This window comes from Aythya fuligula, chromosome 14 (genome assembly GCF_009819795.1).
Source record: "Aythya fuligula isolate bAytFul2 chromosome 14, bAytFul2.pri, whole genome shotgun sequence".
NCBI lineage: Eukaryota > Metazoa > Chordata > Aves > Anseriformes > Anatidae > Aythya > Aythya fuligula.
In genome coordinates, this window is record NC_045572.1 from 19,447,788 (window position 1) to 19,474,762 (window position 26,975).

Consider the following 26,975-nt stretch of genomic DNA (forward strand, 5'->3'; position numbering starts at 1 on the left):
CTCATTTGTAAGGTGTAAGAGTTGGTAGGTCCTTGCAGAAACTGCTTGAAATCCCAATCGTGCCTTATGAAAGAGACTGTCTATGAAAGAGACTCTCTAAAGAGTGCATTTTGTCCTTAAAAATTTGTGTAAACTTCCTTGCAAGGATGCAGGCACTGGTGGGATGCCCACTGCCCATAGCAGAACAGATGCACAGCAGGGTTACCCTTATGGATCCATTTCTCAAGTGACAGTGTTGATTTATTTTTTAATTGACTTTATTTATCCTTTTGCTTTTTGTTGCAGGAGCAGGTTTCAGATTGAAAATTCTTTAATTCTTTTTTTTTTTTTTTTTTTAATTGAACAGTTGCTCAAGTAAATGAAGGATCTGAACACTCTTTACAGTAGAAAGGGCAGCCTTGCCATGCAAAGAGGAAGAGTGATGTTTTTATTATTATTGTAATAATAATTATTATTATAATGTAGGACCATAGACAGCCTCTCTCTGAAGCAGTCAGCTGCTAACAGCAATATATGGTTGTATTGTTTTAGAATGTCATAAATTAGCAACATATACTTTATCTTAAAAACAAAACAAAACAAAAATGGAATAAATAAATAAATAAATTAAAAAAGAAAAAGAGAGAGAGTCACAACATGCAAGAACTTAAACTAGAACAATTAAAAATGACCAAAGCAAAATACAAGAAACACAGAAAAAAAGCGCCCAGGTTCAATTTGGTTTGCAATCAATGCATTTTGGAAGCATCATTTATAAAGGTATTTCGTATAGCAAAAAAAGGCACCACAGTATCTACAAAGCCAAATCCTTAGGAGAGTTTCTGTGGGGTGAAGGCGGAAGGCAGCAGCCTGGTTAGCGCACACATCTCGTGTGCAGTGCCATCCCTCCTCCTTTGAGCCTGTCTATTGCAAATCTGAGCTTTTCCATTTTATGTTTGGTTTTGCTGTTGCTGTTGGTAAAAATATGAAGTAAGAAAAAGACAAATGTGAAAAATAGCAAAGGGGACAACATTCTGCTCTTGCAAAATAACAAGTGGAACATTTCTAGGATAAAGTTTTAAAAAATCCAAACGGGCTGCTGTAGTTAAAACCCCAACCACACAGTCCTACACACACACACACACGCACAACCTCCCTTTCTTTTCCCGCTGCAGCTGACGCGATACCCCACACTACTGTATTACCACGCTTGAATCAGCAGACAACTACAGCCATAGCCATGCCACCAGAGGACACTGGGGTAATGAAAGCCTAAACATTCCCAGCCTGCTCCACGTTGTCTTAGCTCGCGACTCACAAGTAAAGGAAAACCTGGTATCTACTCGGTGCGCCCACCCACTGCCCTAGGTGTCAGTGAGTGGCGGATAGTGAAGCTGGTTTGCTTGCCCCTGCACAACTCCTATATGCAGAGCAGTAATTAAACAAATGAATAGGAAGGAAAAGGGAAAGAAAAAAATAATAAAAAAAAAGAAGAAAAAAAAGAAAAGAAACATTTGAAATCTTGTGTTTACTAGTATTCAGTACATGAGATTCCTAAAGAATAACTTATCCTCCTAGTTAACCTTGTCCTGGAATATATACAGGTTATTTGTTGCTGCCACAGCAATGATATTTTCTGAAGGGTGCCAAGCTGTATGCAAGATCTTTTTGCTGAAGTCCAGACTGTCCACACTAATTTCGTCTTTTCTCCGCTTGCCGCCCACGCAGACCTTGCGGGGCTTGAGGATAGCCCGGGGCTTGCTGTTCTCCCGCGAGGCCTCCAGCGTCACGTCGCGCTTGGTGTTGCGGTCGAACATGCGGAAGAAGTTGTTGTAGGAGCCGGTCATGATGACGCTGGGAGGAGGAGGAAGGACGAGTCAGCGAGCGCGGCTCCATCCCTGTCCCCACGCACCCCTGGGCTCTGCTCTGGCCGTGCCGGGCCCCGCTGAGCGCCCGGCCATGGACACCGCACCCCGCGGTCAGCGCCTGCCCCCAGGACGTGCCGGCGCCTCGTGCCGCGTGCCATGCCAACCGGTTCTGGTTCGGCCAGAGGAACCAAGCGTTTACTCGCATCTCCTCAAGTCTTTCCCCTCCTCATCTGAGGGAATATTAATACCAAAGACAATTTCGTTCAGGATAATAACTCATATTGGGATCCCTCCATATGAGGATATTTAGCTGGCCTGAACCAAACGATTTTCACAGTTTTTTAGAGGCAAACTGCCTTGTGACTACAGGCATATTGAATATCCAGAGGTGTAATGAGGTTTAGATTAGATTTTGAATTTGGGCTTCAGGCCAGTTGTGTCTTGCTATTTGCTTTGATGTTACAGAGAAAATATCACAGCGCTCCTGCAAGGTCAGCTGCTCTTGGACATTTTCTGCTGCCTTGGATAGTGTGATTTCTGCATGGGTAGCTCTCAGCCCCAGACTGCTGATATCTGGAGCCAAATACCTCGCCACATCCCCTTGCACCCCACTCCCAAGAGCAGGCTGGGCGCAGGCCCCGTGTCCGGCCGCCTCCATGTCAGCAATGGCGACGCAGCGCCGGGGCCGCCAGTGCCAGCGCCCGGGAGCAGGGAGGAGCCGCTTGGGGGGGTCCCGCGCAGCCCCGCCGCCCCTCACCTGTCGGAGCCGTTCCACACACACTCGAACTTGTCGAAGATGCAGTCGTTCTCGTACAGCGAGCACAGCTTGCTTCGCAGGTAGTCGTGGACCTGGTGGCAGGGGATGGGTGGTGAGGCCAGGGCCGTGCCTGCCTCCTGAAGCAGTGCGGACGGCAGGACGCTCCCACCCGTCACGGCGTGCGGTCCCCTTGCTGCCAGCCCCGGCTGTGCCGGAGGCAGTGCTCCTCACTCACCTGGTACGTCTCGATGGGCCGGTTCTCCATGTTCAGGTCCCACACTTTGACGGTTAGATAGTCCCTGGTCATGATGTACCTCCCACTGTGGCTGAATTTGACATCGGAGATCGAGGAGATGATCTCAGAAAAGAACGACCGGTTACTTGGGTCTTCAGGCTCCTCAAAAACTGCAGGAGAGGAAGGGACAGGTCCTGACATCAGCGGTCCCTGCGAGACCTGCTGCCCTGCCTGGGATAGCGGGTGGGAGAGCAGCGCCTGCAGCACGGGGACGCAGCTCCCACTGCTGGGCATGGCATAACACAGGCAAACATCCATATTTCACAGACTTCACATGGTGCAATTGAAGCTCCTTTGTTTCTAATGAGTGCAATAAGCAGGAAGGATCATCAGAGACCCATCTATCAACAACACAGTAGAAGCCCAAAAGATTTAGAGCTTAGCATGCCTATTCTCTCTAGAAATTAATGTGTAGCATAACCAAAAGTCAATGTAAATATTTTATAGCCACTGCAACCTACAGATTTCATCTGATCGGTCTTGAATAAATAATAGTTTTAACCGTCTGAAGGATATCACTGAAGTTCCAAATTCAATGCATTTTCAAATTCAATTTCAATGTAACATGTATGGCTTAAAAAAATAAACAGAGATGCATCAGCACAGAACTTATGCGCTCGGGGGAGCTCTGCCTAGTCTTCTCTTTCCATCTCTACAGACCCCCTTACTACCTCAGCATTAAAGAACATTGCCAGTAAGAAGGAGAAGCTCCTCCTGCTTCATTTCTGTACTGGGAAAACAAAGCAGTTCCCAGCCATGTTAATCCAACTTTTGCCCCAGCACTGACACTGCTACAACAGCCTCTGCTGCATCACCTTTTTGTTCTGACCCACTCATACCTAGAAAAGGAGAGTTTGTGAGGAGCCAGCCTGGCTGCTCCGTGAGCCAGGGATGGGCTCACCTTGCATGCCACACTGAGCACAAACGTTTCCTTGGTTTTATTATCCCCTAGCTGAGCCCTGTGCTACGGATGCCTCAATTCTTGAATATGGTGGAAAGAGTGCCTGAAGTGCCAGTATAAATGATCTGTCTACAAATCAGAAATGGCAGTCCCCGCAGCAGGACCCAGATTTGGCTCTTTTAATCACCAGCAGGAAATCTGCTGATACATCAGGTTTTTGCTTGATCGTTTGTTTTTAATTAGAGAAGTAACAACAAGAGAAAATAAATATCTTTGGCAGTCTATGGAGAGCATCCAAATTCCATGACTTGTCTTCACTGTAACCATTACAGGTTTTCTCATACCAGGCCAGTTGCTTCATGAGGCTTTTTTAACAGCTGCATCGTTTTTGTCACAGCTGTACGCATGTGAGCTGTCGTCAAGGCTAGAGGTGTTAAATTTATAGTCCATGAGCAAGAGGAAATTATTGCTGATATTGTAGAAGTAAAAAAGTTAAATTGCAGATTTACGAACAAACAATAAAGGCCTCAGAGAATGAGCCCAAGAGCTGGTGGCAGCAGCAAGACGAATGAGCAAGAACAAGAGGGCAGAGCCAGGAACAGGGACGGGAGCTGATTTCTGGCTCCAGGCAGTGCAGCACACTTCTCCTGGCCTGCTGTATTTTCCACAGGCCTCACTGCTCGTCTGCAGTATGAGGCCATGACACCTGCAGCGCTGAGCTACCAGAGCCCAGGAGAGGTTCCAAGGCACCCCCGGCTGTCGATGCCCGAGCACCTGCCCGGGAGCAGCCCTTGGCCAGAGGCACTCTGCTGGGGCAGCCTCAAAGCAAACAGTTTCTTTTCACTCAGCAACTAATTTAACCGCTCATCATTAAATTTAACACCAATTTGAGTACTGTCTTTTCTTTCTCACTTCTTCATTTAAACCCTAATCATGGCAATTAACCACGCATACTGGAAAACTGAAAGCACAGCAAGGCCACACAGGGCACTGGCACCGCGTGCAGCCCCGGTCCCGGCCGTGGGCAGGGTGTCCCCGCAGGGCCGCAGCACCCGGTGGACATGGCTCTGGCCCTAACCACCCCTCTGCTAGGGGCAATGAGCAGCCAGGTGGAGGTTTCGATTTAAAATGAAGACAAGAGAATATTGCAAAGGCAAAGAGGTTTCCTGGCTTGCTAAATGAGCTCAGGGTGGCACACGAGGCTTGCTCTTCATCCCCCTGGAGATTTTGCACAATCGGCTAGTTAATTTTTAGCTCGAGGTCTTGCCAGGCTTATTATTCTGTGCAGCAGGACATCATTAGCTGCTGTGTGGGGCTGGGGGAAGGAGATGATTCGTTTCTGGGGGGTGACACCATCAGCTCGGTTCTGCACCAGCTATGTGCCTGCTGCTTCAGTCAAACCCAGCAGACAAGGGGAGCTCGTTTCCACTCCCAGAGCCTCAGTCCTGCACAGGATTAGCTTCACCTATGCAGAGAAGTGAGGTGTCTCACATGAGATCAGAGCTCTGCGCTCTATTTATGCAACTTTTTTCCTCTATAAAATGCTTAGGTGAAAAACTAGGTAAATAGAACTCACTGCTAATAGGAAAGTGGAAGTGAATGTTTTTTCTTTGCTGGAGCCTGAGGTGGAAACCTGACAGTACAGTGGAGCAGAGCTTTCACAGGAAAACCCAGTACTTTCCTGCTTCTCTTGCTTCAAATTAAAAGCCAAAAGCCCACTGATAGTTCACCTAGGCACAAAATTCATCACAATCATAATTGAGGAAAAGCTACGCTGGTGCAAGCAGAGAAGCCAGTTTTGCTTTCTACCAGAAAAATCAACTTTGCAGTCCAGCCTCAGCCCAGAGGCACAGGAACACTGCAACCATGGCCTAAGGACAGAAATCGCTAGTCTGGTGCCAGTCTCTCCCGAGTAATTCACTTTTCTGCCTCATTCCTCCTGCCTGCAGCGAGGCAGCAGCACCCATTTCTCTCCCTCACAGACAAGGTGCAGATTAATGAAGTGCTCCTGTCCAGGTGCTCTGAGTGCCCACGTGGACAGGCGCAGGCAGGATCAGACCCAGGGTCCCCGTCTGCAGAGCACCGAGGGGCCAGGCAAAGGCTGGCAGCCACCAGGACAGGCAGGGCTGGGGGAGCAGTATTTTGCTGCTCCTCCAAAGGGTTTTGTGTGGCTTTGCTTCTTCTGCCAAGGCAAATTCAGGCTGCTGAGCTCACAGGGAGGGTTTCTGAGGCACTAGTTCTGTGGTCAAGTTGCAGCAAAGGAAAGCCAGAGCTCCGATAAGCGGTGCTGGCAGCTTTCAGCCATCAGCCTGGCACTCAGCTGGGTTGCTGCTGTCCCTCACCCCTCGCAGTGCCCCAGCTGCCACCTCCTGCTGACTGTGCAGGGAGCCGTGCCCGGGCCAAGGCTGATCCCAAGCACAGATGCTCTATCCTGTGTGTGACGCCTAATGGGTTTTTTCCTCCCTTTTTCACATGGCTCTTTAGAACAGAAAGACTTTTGCTAGTATCTCCAGCTGCCCATGAATTCCAACCTCCCTTTTGGCTTCCTGTGGCACTTTGGACAACTTGAGAGGTTTCTTTGTGCACAAACTGCCCATGGAGTTACCCCTGCACCAGACCTTCTTAATATTGTAGCCCACCACTCTTTAAATCCCCGAGGAGCAGACATTTATATGTAGAAAAGGATATTCTCCCATAAGATAGCTACATGGCTGGAGGTAACATATAAAATGTCACAGCTAGCAGGAGCCTCAAATAAAATGGGCAACCAAAATTTAGTAAGAGAAGCACATAAGTAAAAGCTGGCCCCAGGCTGCAAAGTGCATCTACCTAAATAAACATGACTGAGATGTGCAGTGCTATATTTTGCATTTTTATTAAATATTGACAGTTATTAAATATTTCCATTGGAGAATTTGCTTCAAAAAGCCAATGTTGCTTTTCATTTTGAACTGTGATGAACTGTCTCAATTTCAACTCACACATCTGCTGAACTGCAATTGACTGAGGCTGATGCTTCAGAGGGATAGAAGGAAATCAATATGAAAATGTCAAGGGAGAGGTCAAACCGAACTTGTATTCACTGTTGGTTGGTGTGTTCACTGAGGACTAAAAGCACCCAAACAAAGGGAAATACCATGTGAGGGCTTCTGCCACTGATGTGTCAGGAAAAGGCATGTCCTTTGCCCCTTAATTGTACTCTGATTCCTGGCTAGGAGCTGTCACTGTAGGACTGCGAGACACAGTCGCGAAACCCAAGAACAGAAGGGTGTGTTTTGCTCAGTATTTGGGAAAACAACCATTCTGTATTTTCAGACCTCCAGACAATAATGTAAGCTTTCCTCTCTGTCTTCTTTACTTCAGTTTAAAAACAGGTATCAGACTGTAACCACAGCTCAAAAGCCGAACAGCAATAGCTGGTGTGTCATTCCCTACTGCCTCTGCCAGAGGCCTGAATCTGAAATACAAGCCAGGTGCTCTCTGGATGTAGATTTCTGGCACTAGGCTTCCGTTAGTTGCACCTGGTTTGTGTGTGTCATTCCTGTAACATCACCGTGTTTTAGATGCTTCAAATCTCATTAATTTCCCCCAAGACATTGGCCATTTTCTGAAGAAAAACTAGTTTTAGCAGGAACCAAAACGCATTTGCTGCTTCACCAGCAGCTGCCTTGTCACGTCTGCCACGGGGGAGGACAAGGAACGGACTCCCTGGCTGCCCTGCTTCCTGCGGATTTTAGGGGGCTTTTTTGCACTGACGCAGGCTGCCTCAGCAACGCTGGGACAGGGGGAGCACAGCCCTGCGTGCCCCGAGCACACAGTGACCATCCCTGCTGATCTCCGCACTCCCTTTTTGGGCCCCGGCCCGGCCGTACTCACACTTGGCGTGGCGGTCACAAAGGGCGGAGGTGCGCATGTCGCACAGCCGGATGGTGCCTTTGCTGCTGCTGTAGACAAAGGTGTTGCAGTGGTGCGGGTGGAACTCAGCGGCAGTGATCACCTCTGTCAGCTCCTCCATGTTGGCCGGCTTGATGTCCACAATGTCTGGCAGGACGAGTCAAGGCTCCTGGCACCTGCCGCTGACCTCTCCACACCAGCTTTTTCCATCCCCTGCACAAACCCTGCAATCCCCACAGAACAGCGCTGCTCTGCAGTGTGTCAGCACCACGGCTCCATGGAGCTGATGCAGCCAAACACGCACTGCAGCCGCTCCTGCCTCCTGGCATCCACCCACTGCACGCTGATGTCCCTGCAGGCCTCACCCCGTGGGGATGCTGCCTGCCGACACCTCAGCTTGTGTCCACTCCCAGCCCTGAGCCCATGCTGAGGGCTCCATCCCCCTGCCCCCAGCCCCAATCGGAGCACTGGGTGCATGGAAAATCCTGTTCGTTCCCGTTATCTGCCTGCATGGAGACTGCGGCTCTTGCCCTGCACGGCCGGGAAGTGCTGACTGTCCTCTCTGTGTGGACAGGCACAAGGCTGGACCCCGATGAATTCACCCTGGCCAGAATAAACAGCTTGTATTGCAGTGTCTGGGCAAAGTGAAAAACCCCACTGAAAGCAACTGAGGGAAGGAAAACAAAACCCAGATGACATCGACAAGCAAAACAACAGACCGGGGTGCCTGGCTGGGGCTGCACAGTTTCTTGGCTCAGTAAGATAATGGCTGAAAGCTGAGCCACAGACCCCATCCCTGGGCCCTGCAGCTGGCCAGGACGGGAGCAGCCCGTGGTGCTGTGGAGGATTCAGATCACAGAATGACAGAATGGCCAAGGCTGGAAGGGACCTCTGAAGACCATCCACTGCAACCCCCTCACCTACAGCACCTTGCGCAGGATGGCATCCAGGCAGGTTTTGAATATCTCTGGAGAAGGAGGCTACACATACTCTCTGGGCAACCTGTTCCAGTGCTCTGACACCCTCCCAGTAAATAAGTGCCCTCTCATATTGAGCCGAAACCTCCTGTGCTTCAGTTTGTGCCTGTTGCCTCTCATCCTGTCACTGGACACACCTGAAAAGAGTCCAGCTCCATCCTCTTGACACCCTCCCCTCAGAAATCTATGTACATTAATGAGGTCTGCCCTAAGTCTTCTCTTTCCCAGGCTAAACAGCCCCAGTTCTGTCAGCCTGTCCTCATATGACAGGTGCTCCAGTGCTCTGATCATCTTTGTAGCCCTTCACAGCCCAATCCAAACACCCAGCAAGGGGCAATTTACCCACTGTGCAGGGAGTGAGAGAAAAGAAACGGCACCTTTCATCACCCCCTGGAAAGCAAATTAAGGCCGTGCTGTTCCTGGCAAGATGAAGACGTGAATTTCTCAGTTGTGCAGGGGTGATGTAGCAAAGTGACTAGAGGAAAATCTCCATCTCCTGCGGAGGAGAGGGCAAGGACGTGTCAGCAAGAGGGGGGCTTCCTGCCTGCTACAGGAGGGGCAAGTGAACCTGGTGCTCACTGCAGACACTGTGCATTCCTCCTAGCCCACACCGCAGGTCGACAGCAGAGCCTGGATTAGAGCTCAGACCAGACCTGAGCCCAGTGTGTGGCATTACAGGGCAGTAAACTGCCTCTCAAACTGCTTCAGGTCCAGCTCTATAAGCACTGGTAAAGCCGGCTGTCGCTGTCATGCCAGGCAGTGCAGGACCGCATTGTGTCACAGTGCCCCTGCGCTCCCACGCAGTTTTGTAGCTGTCCTGCACTCTGATCTGCAATAACCCTTTTACAACAGCCCCGATGCTTTGCTAAGCAAAGGTTTCAAATCACATCGAATTGTGCAGCAGCTGTTTGATGTGCACAAAGTTACAAAAATCCAACCACAGGACTATGTCTTCTCAGCTCTCAGGGGCTGGATTTGGTCCTGACCAGCAAAACCCCAAACCAGCAATGTGCCCTTCCCCACACGGTGCTGCTGTGGTTCTTCTACCCCAGAGCTCACCACAGTGCCCGCAGCCGATGCAGCCTGGCAGGGCTGGGCACAGCTGCACCGGGGACCCCCAGGACAGTGCTGCTGTGCCGGGCAGGGGGGCAGCATGCCAGCGGGACAGGGCATCTGAGTGGACACTGCTCTGGCGATGACTTTCCTCCATCAATTCTTAGCAAGCATTTTGGGTGCTGCACTTCCATCTTGCCCAAAATCCCTCAGGCCATCTAGACTTCCTGAAGTTTTACCCAAATCCTCGCCTTATTCTCCAAAAACCAGCACACACTGCAGCACTGCTCAAACATACAGACTTTGAGCCTCCACCAGCCACATGCCTGTGACTGCTGAAATCCTTTCCAGCTGCCTAAATTTGCCACATGCCCTAGGGATTTCTCAGCAGAAAACACTACATAAATATCACTGATGATTAGTGTCCCATTGTTATTATTTCTGATGCAGCTGTTACAAGGGTGACTGGCACGATCTCATTTGTGTGACTGTGAATGGCGGCCTGTCACCCTGCTGCAGTATATAATGGAAACAGTGCTATTAATATTTCCACTCCTCGTCTCCCCCAAGGCATCTGTCTTCTAAATCACCTGAGGTCTCCCCTCTCTCCCTCCCACCCCCGACTCAGGCCCTGCAGGCAGAATTCGACATGGTGTCACACAGCCTGGGAGATGGCAGGGGTGCTGCCTGCGGCGCTGCACAGTGCAGGGGGGGCTGGTGGGATGGGTGAGCACCCCAAACACAGCCTGGCATCCTGCTCGCAGCAAGGCTGAGCCCTGGCAGAAATGAGGGACATGCCCTGAAAGTCACTCCTGGGAACTGGGTTTGCCAGAGCTGTGCACCAGGACACCGCTTGGTGTGGCAGAGCACCGAGCGCCTGAGCCCCGTGAGCCCATCCCAGGCGGTGCAGCTCCAGTTCCAGCTGGGGCCTGGGCATGAGCCAGGCTGTGCCACCTGCACAGTCACTGTCAGGGCAGATGTGGCAGGAGCTGGACCCTCACGGGTCCCTGCTCCACTGCTCACCTTCACCAGCACCTGTCTCTCCACCCAGCCCCACACCGGTGCTCCATTCTGCTCCCGCTCTTAGGTTTCCATCCCACCTGCATGCTCTTCCTGGCAAGAAACCAGGTAGTCAGCAGTAATAAAATGGTAATGAACAGGGTTTGTTATTAGCAGTCTTTCGTAAAGAAAATCGTAATGGGTTAAACCTTTACCTCGATCCTCCCTTTCCTCAGTAAGAAATAAGCTCCACATCATGCCCTCAGCACCAGCCCCATGATTACAAGCCGAGAAGCTGGCAGAGGAGGAGCACAGGGCCACCACAGGCAGCCCTGGTTGTCACCCAGGGGTCTGCCCGCTGGGTCCATCCCACATGGAGGGGGCACCAAAGGATACTGAAACTCTGATTCGTGATTTCAAAGTTCCACAGGTTTATCCTCAAGTCATCTGCCGACATGTAGGTCTCATAGTCGCTGTTGACGGATATGGAGTTGATGTGGTATGTGTGAGCGTTGGCGAACACCCTCCTGGGAGTGGCCTCCACCATCAGGTCCATGGGCCTGAGCACGGGCACCTGCGGGGTGGGAAGCAGAGCATCAGCACGGGGGCATGGAGCTGCGGCTGGCCACGCTGCACCCCACCCTCCTCATAGCACTCTCACCCAAGAAAAACAGTGACTTTGTAAGAACATGAACAGAAGGGAAAGCCAACACAAAAGCCTTTTGTTTCTGGAAAGCTGGTGGTGGTGTGGCTACATTTTGGTGAGGCAGCAAGAGCCAAGTAAACCAGATCTGTTCTGCAGCAACAATTCCTTCTGTGGCCAAAGAACAACAACGTCTTTGTTTTGTCACTCGTAAGTGGAATTTGAAATTCCTGGCGTGTTTCTAAGAGAAGAGTAGTTTTTAAGAGCCAGGTCAGCACAGATTTTTCTTTCAACTTTTCTGGATTTGCTTCACAGTGAAATGACAGAGGTAAGATGTGAGAAGAGATGGAGAAAGTGAATGCACAGGGCAGAGACATAGAGAAATGAAGAAGCAGAGCTTTTAGATTAATAAGCACAACTTATGTAAACATCAGGGGATGGAGAGATGCAGTCAGAAACAGCATATGCAAGGAACAGTGTAAGCAACCACTTCAGACATAATGTTCTTAAGGCAACTTAATGCACTATAAAGGTGTCAGTCTGTGCTCCTCTTTGCCAGTAAGCTATTCCCTCAAGCTACTTCATTACGGTGTGTATTATCTGTGTGCTGCCCAAAGAGATTTCCCATGGCTGCAGAGGTGGGGACAGGAGTGTGACAGCCAGATCAAGTGACACTAGAACATAGGAACTGCCAGCTCAGAGCCTGAGCTTAATGTGATGAGCCTGCTTTCTAATTCAGCCTGACATATTCAATGATGCACCGTTTGCTGTTGAAGGACTTTGCTCAGCCATCTGGGGACATAGGTTCACATTTTGCTCAGAGACTACAGGAAATGAGCTCTCATTAAGACCGTCAGAAACACTATGGTTTTGCAAAGGGAAAGGGCTCAACTGTTACACTGGGCCACTCTGGATGCAAAAACAAATATGGCAAAAGCTTTGGTGTAAGATTTCACTCAGCATGACCACAACGTGCAGACCAACCACGTCTTGTGGTCAGACCCCTGACAATGCCCATCCCCAGAGTAACACTGCAGCCAGGGCTGCGATCCAAAGGAACAACACAAACTGGGGCTGAGCAAGTGCCCTGGTGGTGATCTGCAACTTCCACTGAACCGACGTAATTATCTGCCTGTTTTTTATGCGGCTAGCTACCTGCAAACACATTTTTCTTGAGATAGGAAGCTAAGGTAATCTCTTCAGGCAACAAAATTCTTCCCACCTTACTTCAGAAACACATGCCTGGAAGTTGTTTTCACTGAGTAAAACCCCCCAAAATGAACAAACCTGGCCATATGTGAGTATTTCATTATGTCAAGATTTCTTACCTGCTACAGTTGTGAGAACCTGCACTTAAATATGGAAAACAGCAAGTGTCCGTGCCTCTTTTCAACATGCGCAGTAAGCTTTTGCTTAACTGTACCAACAATGAGTATTTAAACCTGCAATAAGCATTTAAACCTGAAAACACTGAAATTTCAAGGCAGGAGCAGCTGGGAGCACACACTGGTTCAGGGCTTTCATCCCATGACAGCAGACATCTTGCAGCAGAAGGAAACCCAGCAGCTCTCTGGATGGTTACAGACAGAAAAGCACAGCACGAGGGTTTTCCAAGAAAACTCAGGAGCAGGAAATCCAACCCTCTAATTTTGTTCAACATGAAAGTGAAAAGAGCTTCTGCTCTTTCCTTCAGGAAGAGTTAAATCCACAAAAATTGTAACGAGAAGCTGCTAGCAGAAGAATCACAGGTAGAGAAAAATCTTCTGTCTCACCCGTCTTCTGTCCTCTCATTTGCCACCATGGGATTTTTCTCAGCTGCATCCTCCCTAATGCGCTGTCTGGTCAGAATTCAAGGGTCTCCAGAAATCTGTCTCCTACCTACCCCGGGACCCCTTCCCACAGGCTGGCAGACACCCCCATTACATTTCTGCTTCACTTACAGCACAGGAAAGGAGACAGTGGTCTAAGGGAAGATCTCCGTGGATTGCTCCACATGCTACTGCGTGACACTGTCCCGGGCCTACACCACAGAAAAGTGGAAGGCAGTGCATGGCCCGGGACCGCAGCATTCGGTGGCTGTTAAGGGAAAGTGCCTAACAAAACAGTGCCAATGTGGTAGCAACTGAGCAACTGAATCATGGGGTTTGGGGGTGTTTTTTTTTTTTTTTTTTAAGCATGCAGAACCCAAGCTTATATCTGTCTGAACCACTGGCATCGTCATGGCAATCCTGAACAACAGAGAGAACTCCTAAATGCATCCCTTCCTCAATTACAGAACCAACCTGCAGGGCAGTATCTGGTATTATATATACCCATTATTAAAGGGTAATTCAGTGTAACAAACCGCATCAAGTACATTGAAAGGCTGTCAAATAAAATAAACCACTAATAAATTAAATTACTTTCTCTTTTCTGGAAGGGGGGAATGCCAGTCATTTTTCATTTTAAAAATATATGTCTTAATTTTTCTTTTTCTGCCTTTGAACAGGCACCCCCTGCAAAAAGAGCAGGTCCCACCCAGCCAATACACGAGCCACTATATTCCTCTCTCTTGTCTGACGGAGGCTTCCCCTTTCCACAATTAATGAGGCACTAATCCTCCCTTGAGCTGTAAAACTCATTTTCTTTGTGGCTTGGTGCTGGAGGTGCAGCACAAGCCAAAGGGGCCTGAGTGCCCCGGCCCCTTCCCACCCGCCACCGCTGCGTTTCCTCCCACCACATTCAGCCCCTGGTCAGAGATCACGGTGCAGTTAATGAAGTGTGTGCAATTGTTGTCATTCTGCTTTGTCCCCTGGTCTCATCGGGTTTCCTGCTTCTGTTGCATGTTCTGTCGGCTGGCACCAAATACTGCCTGCTCCCGGGGGAAAAGCCTTGTGGCAGAGCTCTTCCTTGTCGTTCATGGTGCTGTGACAGATGTGGTCTGAAAGCATGCGGAGATCCGGTGCTTCTGAGGAAAACCTCATCCTCTGCCAGAGCTGGCATACAGTGCTCAGTCTTTTCAAAACACGAGTCAATAGACAGGGAAAAAGGCCCAACTTGCAGCTCCCGGTGTCCTGAGGTCACGCTGCCTCTCCCAGACAGCAGCCCCCCTCGTGCCAGGTCCCAACTGTCTCCACTGCTTGGGGCAGGCCCACGGCAGCCCCAGCAAAGCCCTACACTGAGGCTCGTGGCTGCTCCTAAAGGGACATCAGAAGAAAACTGAGGCAGGAAACCCTCTGCAGAGGTATGTTCTCACTATACAAGTCTCCACAGCTCAGATGGAGAATATTTAGAGGTCCACAAATTCAAAGAGGGTGAAAGCTGCTGCCCTAGCCAAGGGGCTCCACCATCTCCACCAAAGCACTGTTTCCTTGGTGGGAATGTCTCCTCATCAGATGCCGAGATCCAGATTTGACCCAGAGAACTCCCTGCTGAGTGCACAGGACCCGCAGCACGCTGGCCTGGCTGCGCCGTGGCTACAGTGCTGATTTTATTGCAATTCCCACCCTGATCCTCTCCGTGAGCACGACAGCACCGCTGCCGAGTGTGGTGCTGGCCGACCTGCCGGCAGGGCAGATGCCGTTCACATTCCTCACGCGCGCAGGACAGCCTCTGCCTGTTGCAGCTGAGCCGCAGCAGTGAGGGCAGCCAGCGTCAGCTCCACTCCCCCGGCGCTTTGCTCTGCCACCCTGCGCACTGCGCCAGCCGGCAGGATTTGGCCAAGCAAGATTAGTCACAGCCGAAGCCCAGATTAACCCCAGCCTTAGGTTTATAAGAAGGAAAATGTAATCCCGTTACTGGCAAATCGCTGCAGTGCTGGCTGCTTGGGGGTAAATCCTGCCAGGTACTTAGCCTCCTGTCACAGCTAAGCCCCTCTCAGAATATGCTCCCTGATGTTTATTTTTTACCTCCCAAATGCTCATATTCTGTGCTGTCAGCACCAGGAATAACTGGCCAACACTATTTGCAAATTAATGTTTTGCAGACAAAATATACATCAAACACCATTTTCATGGCAGACTGACAATTTCATGATCTTCAGGACTTTGTCTTGTTGGACTCTCCCCATGACACATGAGAAGATTCTTTCCTGTGTGAAGATAAACCTGCTATCTAATTACTAGCCCATGTAGCTGATAGAGCTCCTGGTTTCATCTGTTTTCCCTAGACATTTCCGTCCCTGCTAAGCTTTACCCTAGCACTGTTTCTTCTGTTGCCTGTTACAGAGTGCTTTCCATGCACCAAAATGCCAGCACAGGCTTCCCACCAGCCAAAGATCCCCTTCCTGTTCACGGGTCCCAGTGGTACGGGCTGCCCCAAAGGGACTCAGGTGCCAACTCAGGGGCAGAAGGGGGAGGACTGGAGTCACTAGGGTCTGCAGCTTGGGGCATGTTCTCTGACATTACTGCAGTCCAAAGTAGCAAAAATTTAATTTCCCTACATTTAGCCTTAAATTTGATGTCTAAAACAAACTGGAGATACTGGGTGCAACTTTTTAATCTCTTTTCTTGTATTTCCCCTTGGGACAAGGTGGGTTCAGTGATGCCACCAACCTCAGAGCTGCAGCATGCCCCCCATCAGGTAAAGCGCAGGAGCCATGCAGAATTTCCACTTTCGAGTTCCTGGTAATGTGTGCATGCCTGACCCCCTTTCCCTCTCCAGCTGCCCAGATGAGATGAGATGAGTCCTCGGACTCTGCTCTCCACCAGCGTGGCCATGGCTGCAGCTCACACAGCGAGGTTTGCATTCATGAGCGTGCTCAGCGCAGCCCAGCCAGCCTGCTGGAAGGAGCCTTGTTCTGCTCAGCTACTGCTGCGCCAGGGAGGCTGCGGGCACGCCGAGGGCTGCAGCACCAGTGCTGGATGGGGACACGGTGTGGGACTGGATCTGTCTGCTTGCTGAGCTCTGCTCACAGGCTGGGCTCACAGCCCCGCACTGAGCTGTCAGCCACCAAGGCACTCCCGAAGATCGCTGCCCATCAGTCCCCACCTTGAGGCCCAGGACAGAAGGCAGCAGGACAGTGGCTTGTGGGCAGAGGCCCCAGCTGTGATGGGAGATGTCCTCATGCCAGGCCAGGAGGAGCCGAGTGCCCTGCAGATCCCATGTGCCCCTGGTGGGAGCAGCACCCAGCAGCTCCCCTCCATCATCCACCCACCATCACTCACACGACCCCACCGCGTGGTCAATCCACCCCAACACCACCTGCCCCAAAAGGGGACCAGTTCAGGAGGAATATTTTGTGCAAGTCTGACAGCATTCATAGCAAACGTCACTTCTTGCGCATCCCAGATTTCCCCTTCTTTGTTTATTTTTATAGTGTCATAGGATTCTTTTCTTGTTTGTAACTGAGAGTCTGTCCCAGTTCCATTATTACATGTCAGGATGACTTTCACCATCTGTACCTAAATTCTGAAATAAGAATTCAAAGAACAAACAGAACATTTTTTTTTCTGAAGTTAAAAATCCTCAGCTCTTATTCAGACTCCTTAAGAGTTACATTTCCCTTAAAGATGTGACTGTTTACAGTAGTATTTTTTAACTTATTTCTCCCACTCAAGAAGGGCCCGTATCAGTCAAATCTCATCTGACAGTTTACAATTTTCCTACTTTCCCATGGAGAATTATGTAAAAGCACAGTTCTGTTAACAAACACAAATTCAGAGTAATCTAAACCCGCTTGATAATTCTGCCCGGCACATTGTTTCTACAGTACGTCTAGACAGACACCAACTGGACAATTGCTGTGGAAAAAGGGATGAAAAAAGAATCTGAAAGGTCAGTCCTGGTCATCAGCATTCTGAAGCAAGTTTACTAGTATTAAACGGATGAATAATGAGATTACACCAAAAGAAAGAAAGCACCTAATGACCTAGGAAGAAGGAAGAGTGAGATGGGCAGCGACAGCCAGGCTGCTCCCTCTACTCTGCAGGGGCTGGAGGCAGGACCTGTGCTGGTGGCATGACCAGGGGCACTGCAGGAGTGGCCTAAAAGGATATTCTTTAGAAATAGCTTCCAAACAGTACATCGCTGTGTCTTTCACTTGCACGCCTGTGCTGGTGCTGCTGTTGGATATGCTATCTGCAGCCAGCTGGGGTGCCAGCGGGACAGGGAGTACACACGGGTTAGCAGTGCACCTCTGGACATTCATGGTCTGTCTGGGCAGCAAGTGCTGTCCCCCTCTGCCTCAGGCATGGACAAAATCCCATTTGAAGGGGAGCTGAAGACTTTTTGATAAAGTTATGCACTGCTGGCGACATCTGCAATGCCTTTATCCCTTTCTTTTGGTATCACACAGAAAATAGAGGCAATGATTCCCGTATTGCAAGCCTTCTTGACATGTGGTGCACCTTGGCTTTCTCACTGGCTCAGAAGCTAATCAGAAGCTTATCTCCCTGCATACAGTGATGAGCTGCCTGCCCCTGCAACCTCCCCCACACAACAGAGGACACCGTGTCTTCCCTCAGAGACACAGGGCCCTGGCACTCTGTGCGTTCAGCCAAGGCCACCCTGCAAAGATCACTTGGGAAGCCCCTCCTGAGATGCTGTTCTGCAATCCCACCCTCACAGAGCTAACCCTCTGGGACTTTGCTGGGACTCAGAACAGCAATTGCCCATTTCTGAGGAGGTGGGCACATGCTGCACGGACACCCACCGTCCTCCTGAGCAGTAGTGCCAGGGAGCCAGAGGCAGGTGGGGAAGACGTCCCTGCAGTGTTCGGAGTTCAGCTATTAAATATGAAGGCAGCACTAGCAGCACAGCCTGCTGCTTTTTATTTATTTATTTACACAAGCAATGTGAAAATCAGACACTCTTTATTATGGAATGAGGCCCAGCAGCTGTTTCACCCCAGACGGTTCCCCCAGTTCTATTCATCAAAGCCCCAGCAAGCCCCCTACTGAGCACAGCAGCCAGGATGTGCACAGCCGTGCCCCACAGGGAGGGCATGCACACCCCTGCTCCTCTTCACTCTGCCTTGTACCGTGCGGGGATCAAAGCAAACACACTCCCTATTTAAAAAAGATTTAAGCCTTGGATATTATTTGTGTTAATTATTTCCTGCAAACATCCCACAGCGCAGGTACAACTGTATGCAGAGAAGCACTTGGAGAGCTCTCTGAAGCTGTTAATTTAGGCTTCTACACAGCTCAGTGGCCGAAGGGCTACAGCTATTAGACTGGGGGCCTATCCAAATAAGCAGAGCTCTTTTAATGACTGCAAAAGCCTTACTTCACACTCTGAGCAGAGTTAAATATTCCTTTTGCATTATGTGGGTTAGAAATTCCTCAGAGAACAATGCTCATCAAGTAAATTTAAACCGTTACGATGAATGGGTGAGAGATGATTGCAGCAAGGTGGCTTTAAAACCCTTTTTTGCTTGTCTGTGGTTGAAAATTAAACTGTGGATGGATGCAGCTTTACTCCAAAAATGCGAGTCATCACAGGACAATTAAAGGTCCAACATGCGCCAAGCTGCAGCAAAATCGTTAAATATGTAAATATCTGTCTAAGTAAAATCATCAAAACATTAGCTCGAACCAGAGTTGGCTGAAGGCTCCTCTATTTTCCATCCTTAGGGACAGAAGACATTACAGATGCTGATGCTAATACCTGTAATACCACGCACTTCCATCCTGTTTTACCTCTTCCTATTGCTGCAAAGCAGGAGCTTTGGGGGCCAGGAGCTGCAGAACTGCTGCTCCATACACACCAGAACCAGCACAGGGCCTGCAATGGCACCAGCACATGGCACGAACACAAATTACTTAATGATTTATCTAAAGCCTCACCTTTCTCTCACAGACAGTGCAAATGATTCACAATTGAAAAAAAAAAAAAAAAAAAGAAGAAGCCAGAAAACAAGCATAAGTGAGAATAGAAAAAGCCACTGACAGACCTTTCCCACCAAGGAGTCTGGTGTGGGGTCAGGAAGGCTGCAGCAGGGCTGGGAGGAGGGTGCCTTGGCCACAAAGCCCCGTACCACGCTGCCCGGGGCTGGACCTGGCACCAGCCACACCTCAGCACTCCTGCTCCTCCTTGGGGACACCGCTCCACGTGCAGGCAGTGGCAGGCAGGCTGGAGCTGTGATTTAAGGTTGAAGGCCTGCAAAGGATGCCCAGACTGATCTCTGGTTCCCCCGCAGCCCTGCGGTCGCCAAATCAAATGCCAGGATGTGGTCAAATGCAATCAGCTAACACCAACAATCAATAGCACAGATGAGTATGACGATTATTTATTTTCATAACTGTCACCTGCCAAGGCATCGTTACCCTCGCCTGGCCGATTGAGCGGCTCCCAGCCTGTGGGGCAGCGAGTGCAGAGGCGCCAGGAGCGGCTCCAGCAGTGATGGCCCTGACACGGGGCCAGCCCCATGTGCCCACACCCCCCGTGACACAGCCCTGCTCGGGGCTGGCTGCTCCCGTTATGCCACTAACCCATGCCAGAAAGGTGGCAGAAGCAGCAGCAGGACAGCTTCAAGACCCTCCGAGTGACACCAGAGCATCAACAGCTGCCTTGTGCAGGTAGAAGAGCGGCTGCATGCAGACGAGGGCCCTGTGCCGGCCGCGGGCTGTGCTCCGCAGGCTGTGCTCCCCGCACTCTGCGGCCAGCTGGAAGGGAGCCCAGCAGTGGCCCGCAGAGACAGAGCCCTGGCCCCTGGCACGTGGTGGGCCACGGGCACGGGAGGCGAGGCAAACATCTGGGGTGCACGGGGCACTACGAAGATGATGCTGAATGCCAGCCCAAAATATAAATCCTTGATCTACACCAAAATACGTCTGTTTGCTATTCAGGCCAGTAAGCATTCTGGATATTCAGCCTTTAAGAAAAGTCAAGGAAACTTTCATAATGTTTTTTCAAAAGGTTTAGAGGTTTCATTTCAAAATGTCAAAACTCATTGTTTCTATAATGAAATATTTCACTTAAGATGTTACATTGATGTTGTGTCAATTTTAAAGCAGTTTGTGCAGGAAAGAAAAGAAACAAGCATCACCTTTACCCTGAACTCGGGCTGCTCTGCTTCCCCCAGAAATTCAGTGTTCTTAAAGGATACATTAGAAATAAAAATAAATCAATATTAAAAAAAAGTAGCTTGTGAGAATGTTGGCCTGTCATTTTTCATTTTGAATTGTTTCCAATGGGCTGTTTTGGGTGCTCAGGAGACCCTGGGCATGGGGACAAGGGGAGGCACCAGCACCGATACCAGCACCCACCAGTGCCCACTGCAGAGCTCAGCACAGGCGCCAAGACCACAGACCCAGGAGGAAGTAGGACCTGCACTTTCTCTGTAAGCCCAGGGCTTTTCAATGCATGTAGACAGAGGAAAAAAGCAGTAACCACAGTAAAACCCCTTAACACTTGCTGTCTTTTTACAATCCACCTCCCATCCCGCTCAGCGTTGGTAACTACAGCACCAGCATCCAGATCCCAAGTGAAGTCCTCCAGCAGGCTGTCTGGGTGACAGTGTATTAATCTGGAAATGCTGCCTGAAGCATGACAGCAGATTCATATATACATGAAATATACGGTTTTCCTGCTCTGTAAGGAAAAATGCCTGCTGGCCCCAGGAGCAACTCAGTACGGAGGCGAGAATTAACTAGCTGTCTGGGGTTCTCAAAGGCTTAATCTGCAATGAAACTGAAAGCTATAAAAGTGAGCCAAGGGTAATCATACCAACAATTTTATATATATATAAATACAAAACCTGAGTACTTAAAATGCAAATTCTGACAGGATATTAATAAATGACAAGCTAGTATGGCCTGATTAATGCCGTGACAAAAATACTGAATATTTGGAATTTCTACACCCACAGGTTAAAGGAGCAATTTTCTGTTTCTGCCCTGAATATCAAGCAGAGGGGGGCGAGGCTTCTCCCAGCTGTCAGAGGGGCACCTGCTCATGACAGGGCTGCTCCTGCAGGGCACGGGGCTACGGGGTCTCTGTGCTGCCTGGACCTGAGCAGCCGGAGCTCCCGGAGCACAGGCAAGCTCTGATTGAATTAACGGGCCACGCACTGCCTCCGGCCAGAGTTGGCTCTTTATATGCAAATTAAAGATCAGAAGCAGACACAGCACGGCAGCACTGGGAGGAAGAGCAAATTTACTGGCATGCTGCTCTCCAGGTGCAATCATCTCCCAAGGCCCAGAGTGCACAGCAAGCCCAGAAGATGAGAACTGCAGCATTGCTGTGCCTTCCCTCTCCAGAGCTCCCAAACATGGGAGCACTCCCAGGGTGCAGGGATGGCTGGTTTAATGGGTTTTGTGCATGCATCTCCCTTGCAGTAAATGGAAAACGTAGCCTTGGGTGTTTAGGAGGCCAGTTTTAATCTACATAGGTTGGCAGGAAAATGAAAAGCGACTGAAACAGCAGCCAGCACCCCTGCCCTCAGAGACCAATCCCACCAAGGCAGTGTGGTGTGACTGGTACCGCTGTACACTGTAGCATTGGCAGTCATATTTTTCCAAGCCCATAAAAGAAAGATTTCCTGGCAATCCTGGTCTGACTTCACTCACCCGCAGTGTGGTAATCATGGAGGGGTCTCGGAGGCGTCCATCTTCATCCTTGAGGTTGTATCCCTCCGGCCTCTTGTCTCGCTCACTGACTTTCCACAGCTTCACAGTTTTATCTGGGAGAGAAGACAGAGTTACGCCTGGCTGCTCCTGGAGGAACATCTGACAGGAACGGCAAGGCCATGTCAGTTGGCTTCCAAGTTGAAAGTCTGCTACATCCTCATCTTTAACGTACTGGAAGCAATGCAGTTACATGGAAAGAAACCCTCCCAGAAAATGCAACTGTCACCATGCCACCTTACCCTGAGAACTTTTGTTTTCATACTCCTGCTGGACAACAGCTTGTGCACTTACTACATACGTAAGAAAATTATTGAACAAAAAAATAGAACCATCAGATGAATGTACAAATAATACAAAATGCGATTTCCCAAGGCAGGCAGCCTCAGCAATTATGCCTTGAATGCTGGTGTTTGACATATCAAGTGATGGGGTCTCGCTGAGCCCTGCACGAGGAGGTGACGAGGCACTGGCTATGACAGCAGGCCCCAAGCGGCGCAGGGAAGCTGGGCTGCGTGTCCCTGTGGCCGGCAGTGCCGTGCACACCTGCCCAGCTCTGCTCTGTTGCTGAGCCGTGTGTGCCTGCATGCGCCCATCTCCACTCGCCTGCACGCCCAGCCCGCCCCTGACAAAACACACAAGGAGGGGTGGGAGCATCCCCAGGGCTACCCTGGTTTAGGTTAGCCCCATCGGGTATGGGGGCCACCAGGCACAGCAGTGCTGTTGCTGCTACAGGGTGAGTACTGGGGAGCTGACAAAACTCATTAGGCACAGAATGCTTCAACGTACGTAATTTTGCTTCTAATGTAGTTTAAGCAAGAAATACAGCATGGGAAGAGCGGAACAGAGCAATAGATGACTCAAGGCTAGAGGCAAGCTGGCAGATACAGCAGAATTCTGAAGGAGCAAGTCCTTGGGAATGTAAGCTCTCTCTCCTGGAAACTCCCAGAGCAAGGTGAAGTCACGATATAATTTACTCAGAAGTCACTTGTGACTTTCCCCATCCAGAAACTGAACCAACTCCAGCACCTATTACTGACTCTGAAAGCAGCCCTGATTTCCCTCACCACCAGTGCCCCACCCTGTCCCTTCGGGCATCCCATTGATCCTGCACCACAAAGTCCTCCAGGCGGTCTTTACACTGAATGATGGTGCTTTCTTTCCTCTCTCTTGGCAGACTTCATCAATAGTTTATCATCACTTCCATCAGGTTTTACACACACATCATTCATCTTAATTTTCCCCTTTACACAGCAATTGTAACTGACTGCCATTAATTTTGTTTTTATTAACCCACTTTACTTCAGGGTGCTTCTACATATAATGTTAGTTTAAGAGTAAGAACAAAAAGAAACAGCATAACATGGGAATATTTTACAAAGAGCTGTTTTGATAACCTGCTAGTATATGAAACACCATTCCAAATGCAAAGATAATATCCCTGTTAATCAAAAAACTATTTAAAAACTCAATTAACAGAACATTATGCTCTATAATTAATCTTCATTGCATTTCGATGATTCTCCCCCCAAATGAGTTTAGTAAGTCTTTAAATTTTATTATAATGATCAATAGAGTCAATTCTACAATACAAAGTAAGTTGGTTATGGAAGATAATTAGACCCCTCCTTTTCCCCTGAAGTAATTAAGTCACATCCATCTTAAGGTCCTATTCATCCCAAGTAATATTCCTGGATCCTCCTGATATTTATCTGAACATAACACGAAACTGCTGAGCTGAACGCAAATTCAAACAAATCATCTGTGTTTTTTTTCTTTAAAAACCACCACCACCCCCAAAAACACAAAGAGTTCCCAGGTTCCAAAAACCAAAAAAAAAAAAAAAAAAAAAAAAGTCAGCAGTGGGAAAAGATTCACTCCTTGCAGTGAGTGAAAGCTGTGAAATAAAGACAAAAGCTGGTGCACGAGAATCAGACTCTGCCAGAACACTTTGGCCAGGTTCCTGTTACCCTTTTTATATTGGTGTTTGCTGTGAAGTGAGTCAACATTTTTAAAAAAAATATATTTCTCCAGCAGAAGCCTTACAGAGAAGCTCCCTCTGCCTCTCCAGGGCTGGGGAGCCATGGCCATGGTCACATACCGTTGGTGGAGAGCAGGAAATAGGCTGCATTTTGCTGTGGGAGCCATCGTATTTTATTGATCTTCTCTTCTATCTCCAAACTCTTCAGGTAATCGAACTCTGGCTCGTGGCTCTGGAAAGTGCTGTAAACATTGTATTCTCCCCTGCGGTGGGGTTGGTTTTTGCTCTGCAGGAAGGGGGATAAAGAGAAATTTAAGACACGGAGAGGAGAAAATATTCTGTTGACTCTCTTGTCCTCCAAGGTTGTTACACAGTGAGCACCTCACCGCAGTGACAGGCAGCAGCTCAGGTGAGAAAGCCAAGCTGCGACCCGCGCAGCACCCTCCTCCCGTGCCAGATCCAGCACGCTGGCAATGCCAGGCTGGGGCACTGCTTTCGTGCTGCGCCCACAGCAAGCAGAGCCCCCAGGCTGGTCACCTCCAGGAGAAACTTGTATGGAACAACGAGGGCTGACAGCAAGCCAGCCCCAACCGGCATGCTGAAACCAGTGCCAGAGACACCAACGGAATTGCTCCACTTGCACAGGATAAGGAAAATCCACCCCACAGATGCACAAATATAAAGCAAGAATAAAACAACCATGGAAAGGAGACAATCTCTGCAAGAATTAATACTGTATAACATGGCTCAGTGCTCAGTCTCACAAGGTATTGTGTATCTCCAAATCCCATGCAGTGAACCTTACAGCATCAGGCTCTGAATGGGGCTGAGGTAATTAAATGACAACTATTGTGCAGATTAACTTCCCGCACGCAAATGATGCATTTGGGTTGCTAAAGTCCCATTTGTCTCCACGAGCAGAGTGGAGTTTCAGGGCAGGAGGTGAATGAAATATATCCTGCATGATGTTAGGAAGTGGAAAGTTCAACAAAAGCGGTAGAATAATAAAATGAGAGATAAAGGAGAAATACTAATGGGAAGGCAGATGAAGTGTCTATGCATGTAACTCTTAATCTATCCGTTCATCCAGCATATACAGAAACAGTGTGGACATTACAACTTTGAGAAAAATTTAAACCATCATTGGACAACATTTTTAATGTCCAGGCCTCATTCATCGCTTTCCACCTTCAGAAACCACCCACAAAGGGAGCTTTGCTTCTGTCCAGGTCAGGCTGTGAAGCACCGTGTGAGCCACGCCAGACCCACTACCCTGGACAGCCGTGGAGATGCAGGGGGACCTTCCAGGCTGCCAGGGCCCGTGACAGCTCCCCTTCGCCAGCCACGTTTTGTGCACAGCTGGGCCACCAGTACATGCAGCAGCCTTTTAGTCTCACACTGAGCACCAAGTGCAAATGTGACTTCTGCAGGAATTTGGACAGACTGTGACCTAAAACTTTTAACAAAGAACTCAAAATTTCCTCCAGGGATGTGTTTTGGAAGGAAAAAGTGATCACCGATCCAACTATGCTTTCCTCAGGTTCGGGCAGTGTAAAGGGTGTTGCTGGAGGGATTTGTGCTCCAGTGCAGGGCCCCCATGACAAACTCAACAAATACCCCAAAGCACAGACAGGTAGAACACCAGCAGGAACAAAAAACGATGCAGGAAATGCCATATGTTTTTTTAGGGCGTTTTACAAGATCCTGCTTCTGATAATAGTCACTTTTTGGTTTTGAGTCTGCCAGGAGAGAACTGAAGTTAAGAGTGACACATACGGATTAGGAAACAGCAGGAAGCTTCTTTTAAAAGAATAAAATGGGCATTTTGCATTCACTCGCACTTACCTCCTGCTCACGCTGAAATATTACAACCCGACCCCCCTTGTCCCCTGTTGCTAGTAATTCTCCTGTGTGGTTGAATTCAACTGTAGAGATAATGTCAGCTGAAAAGAAAAAGACAAAGACAATTTAAGTAACTGTAGACTGGCTTTTCACAGTCGTCTAAAAGGCGCCATTCCCCATGCAGCTAAAGGCAACGTGTGGTGTCAGCTCTCTGTCTCCCCTGTGAAATTTCCTTAAGCCTCAGGTTTTCTGTTGTATACAGCAATGGTCACAGAATTTTGGAACTTCACTGTCCGGAGGGGCATGACCCCAGGCCTGACCTGACTCGGGGCTGCTTCCCACCCCTGCTGTGCTGGAGGCTGGGGGGGTGTGGAGCTGGGACCCCCGTGGCACAATCAGGAGAGCTGCCGCAGCGCGAGGGGACCAGGCCCCGGGGGACATGGCAGCGAGCAGCGCCCGGCCGGCTCCTTACTGTCCTCGCCTGTGCATGCTGGGCTGGCACCGCTGCCACCCCTCCACCCTCGGGCTGCGGGGCTTCACCTGCAGAGAGAGGGGGCGTGCAGCAGGTGAGGACCCCTCACCTCTGCCACCCTAACCCACTGGGCAGAGCAGCCTGAGGGACCACACTGATGGTGCCGCTTTCCTCTGCGCACTGCTGAATCTCCCTGGGTCCATCAGGACCAAGGGAAGCGATGCCTTTCATTCCTCCTTCATCCAGCAGCCACCGTGCTCTCGCCATTCACCTTCCCCTGGAGCAGGGCTGGTGCTCGCTGTCACCACCAGCACACAAAACTCCCCCACAGGGGCAGGTGCGAGGTTACTGCAAGGGCAGAGGCGAGGAACCGCTCACAGACCTGTGGCTTGTAAACGCTTTAATCTGCAGCATTTACCCTTGAGGCAAAGCAGGCAGGAGAACTGCTAATGATTGGATTTATTAGGGCTATTTTTAGAAGGATGTCAGAGGTTAATTCTGTGGCAATTATTGCCCAACTGGTGTCACTGACTGCCTTCAAGCGCAGCAGTCAGCAAACACAAAGCAGGGGTAGGGAAAAACGAAGGCAGCCTCAGGGACCCAGTACTTGGTGCAAGATTGATTTTGCAATGAAAGGCACTTAGTTATTATAACAGCCAGCTCATTTCTGCAAGGAAGGCTGACAGAATTTGCATTTCTATTCCCTTCTCATTTGCCCATACTCATGGGTTCATACAGCCTGCAGACGAAGCCTCCTGCACCCCTCA

General features: G+C 49.6%; 1 protein-coding gene across 4 annotated transcripts in view; it reads right to left on the minus strand.

Annotated features, from left to right (window-relative positions):
- Positions 1–299: 299 nt before the first annotated feature.
- Positions 300–26,975, minus strand: part of PPP2R2B (protein phosphatase 2 regulatory subunit Bbeta) — a 95,471-nt gene continuing 68,795 nt past the window's right edge. For all 4 annotated transcript variants that reach the window (XM_032196714.1, XM_032196712.1, XM_032196715.1 and 1 more), the window contains 8 exons: positions 25,740–25,837; positions 24,015–24,180; positions 21,857–21,969; positions 11,120–11,297; positions 7,677–7,841; positions 2,840–3,009; positions 2,605–2,696; positions 300–1,833 (listed from right to left, as the gene is read on the minus strand). In XM_032196714.1, the coding sequence (XP_032052605.1) occupies positions 1,554–1,833; positions 2,605–2,696; positions 2,840–3,009; positions 7,677–7,841; positions 11,120–11,297; positions 21,857–21,969; positions 24,015–24,180; positions 25,740–25,837 (1,262 nt within the window). In that variant the 3' untranslated portion in view covers positions 300–1,553. The remainder of the gene's footprint in view (positions 1,834–2,604; positions 2,697–2,839; positions 3,010–7,676; positions 7,842–11,119; positions 11,298–21,856; positions 21,970–24,014; positions 24,181–25,739; positions 25,838–26,975) is intronic.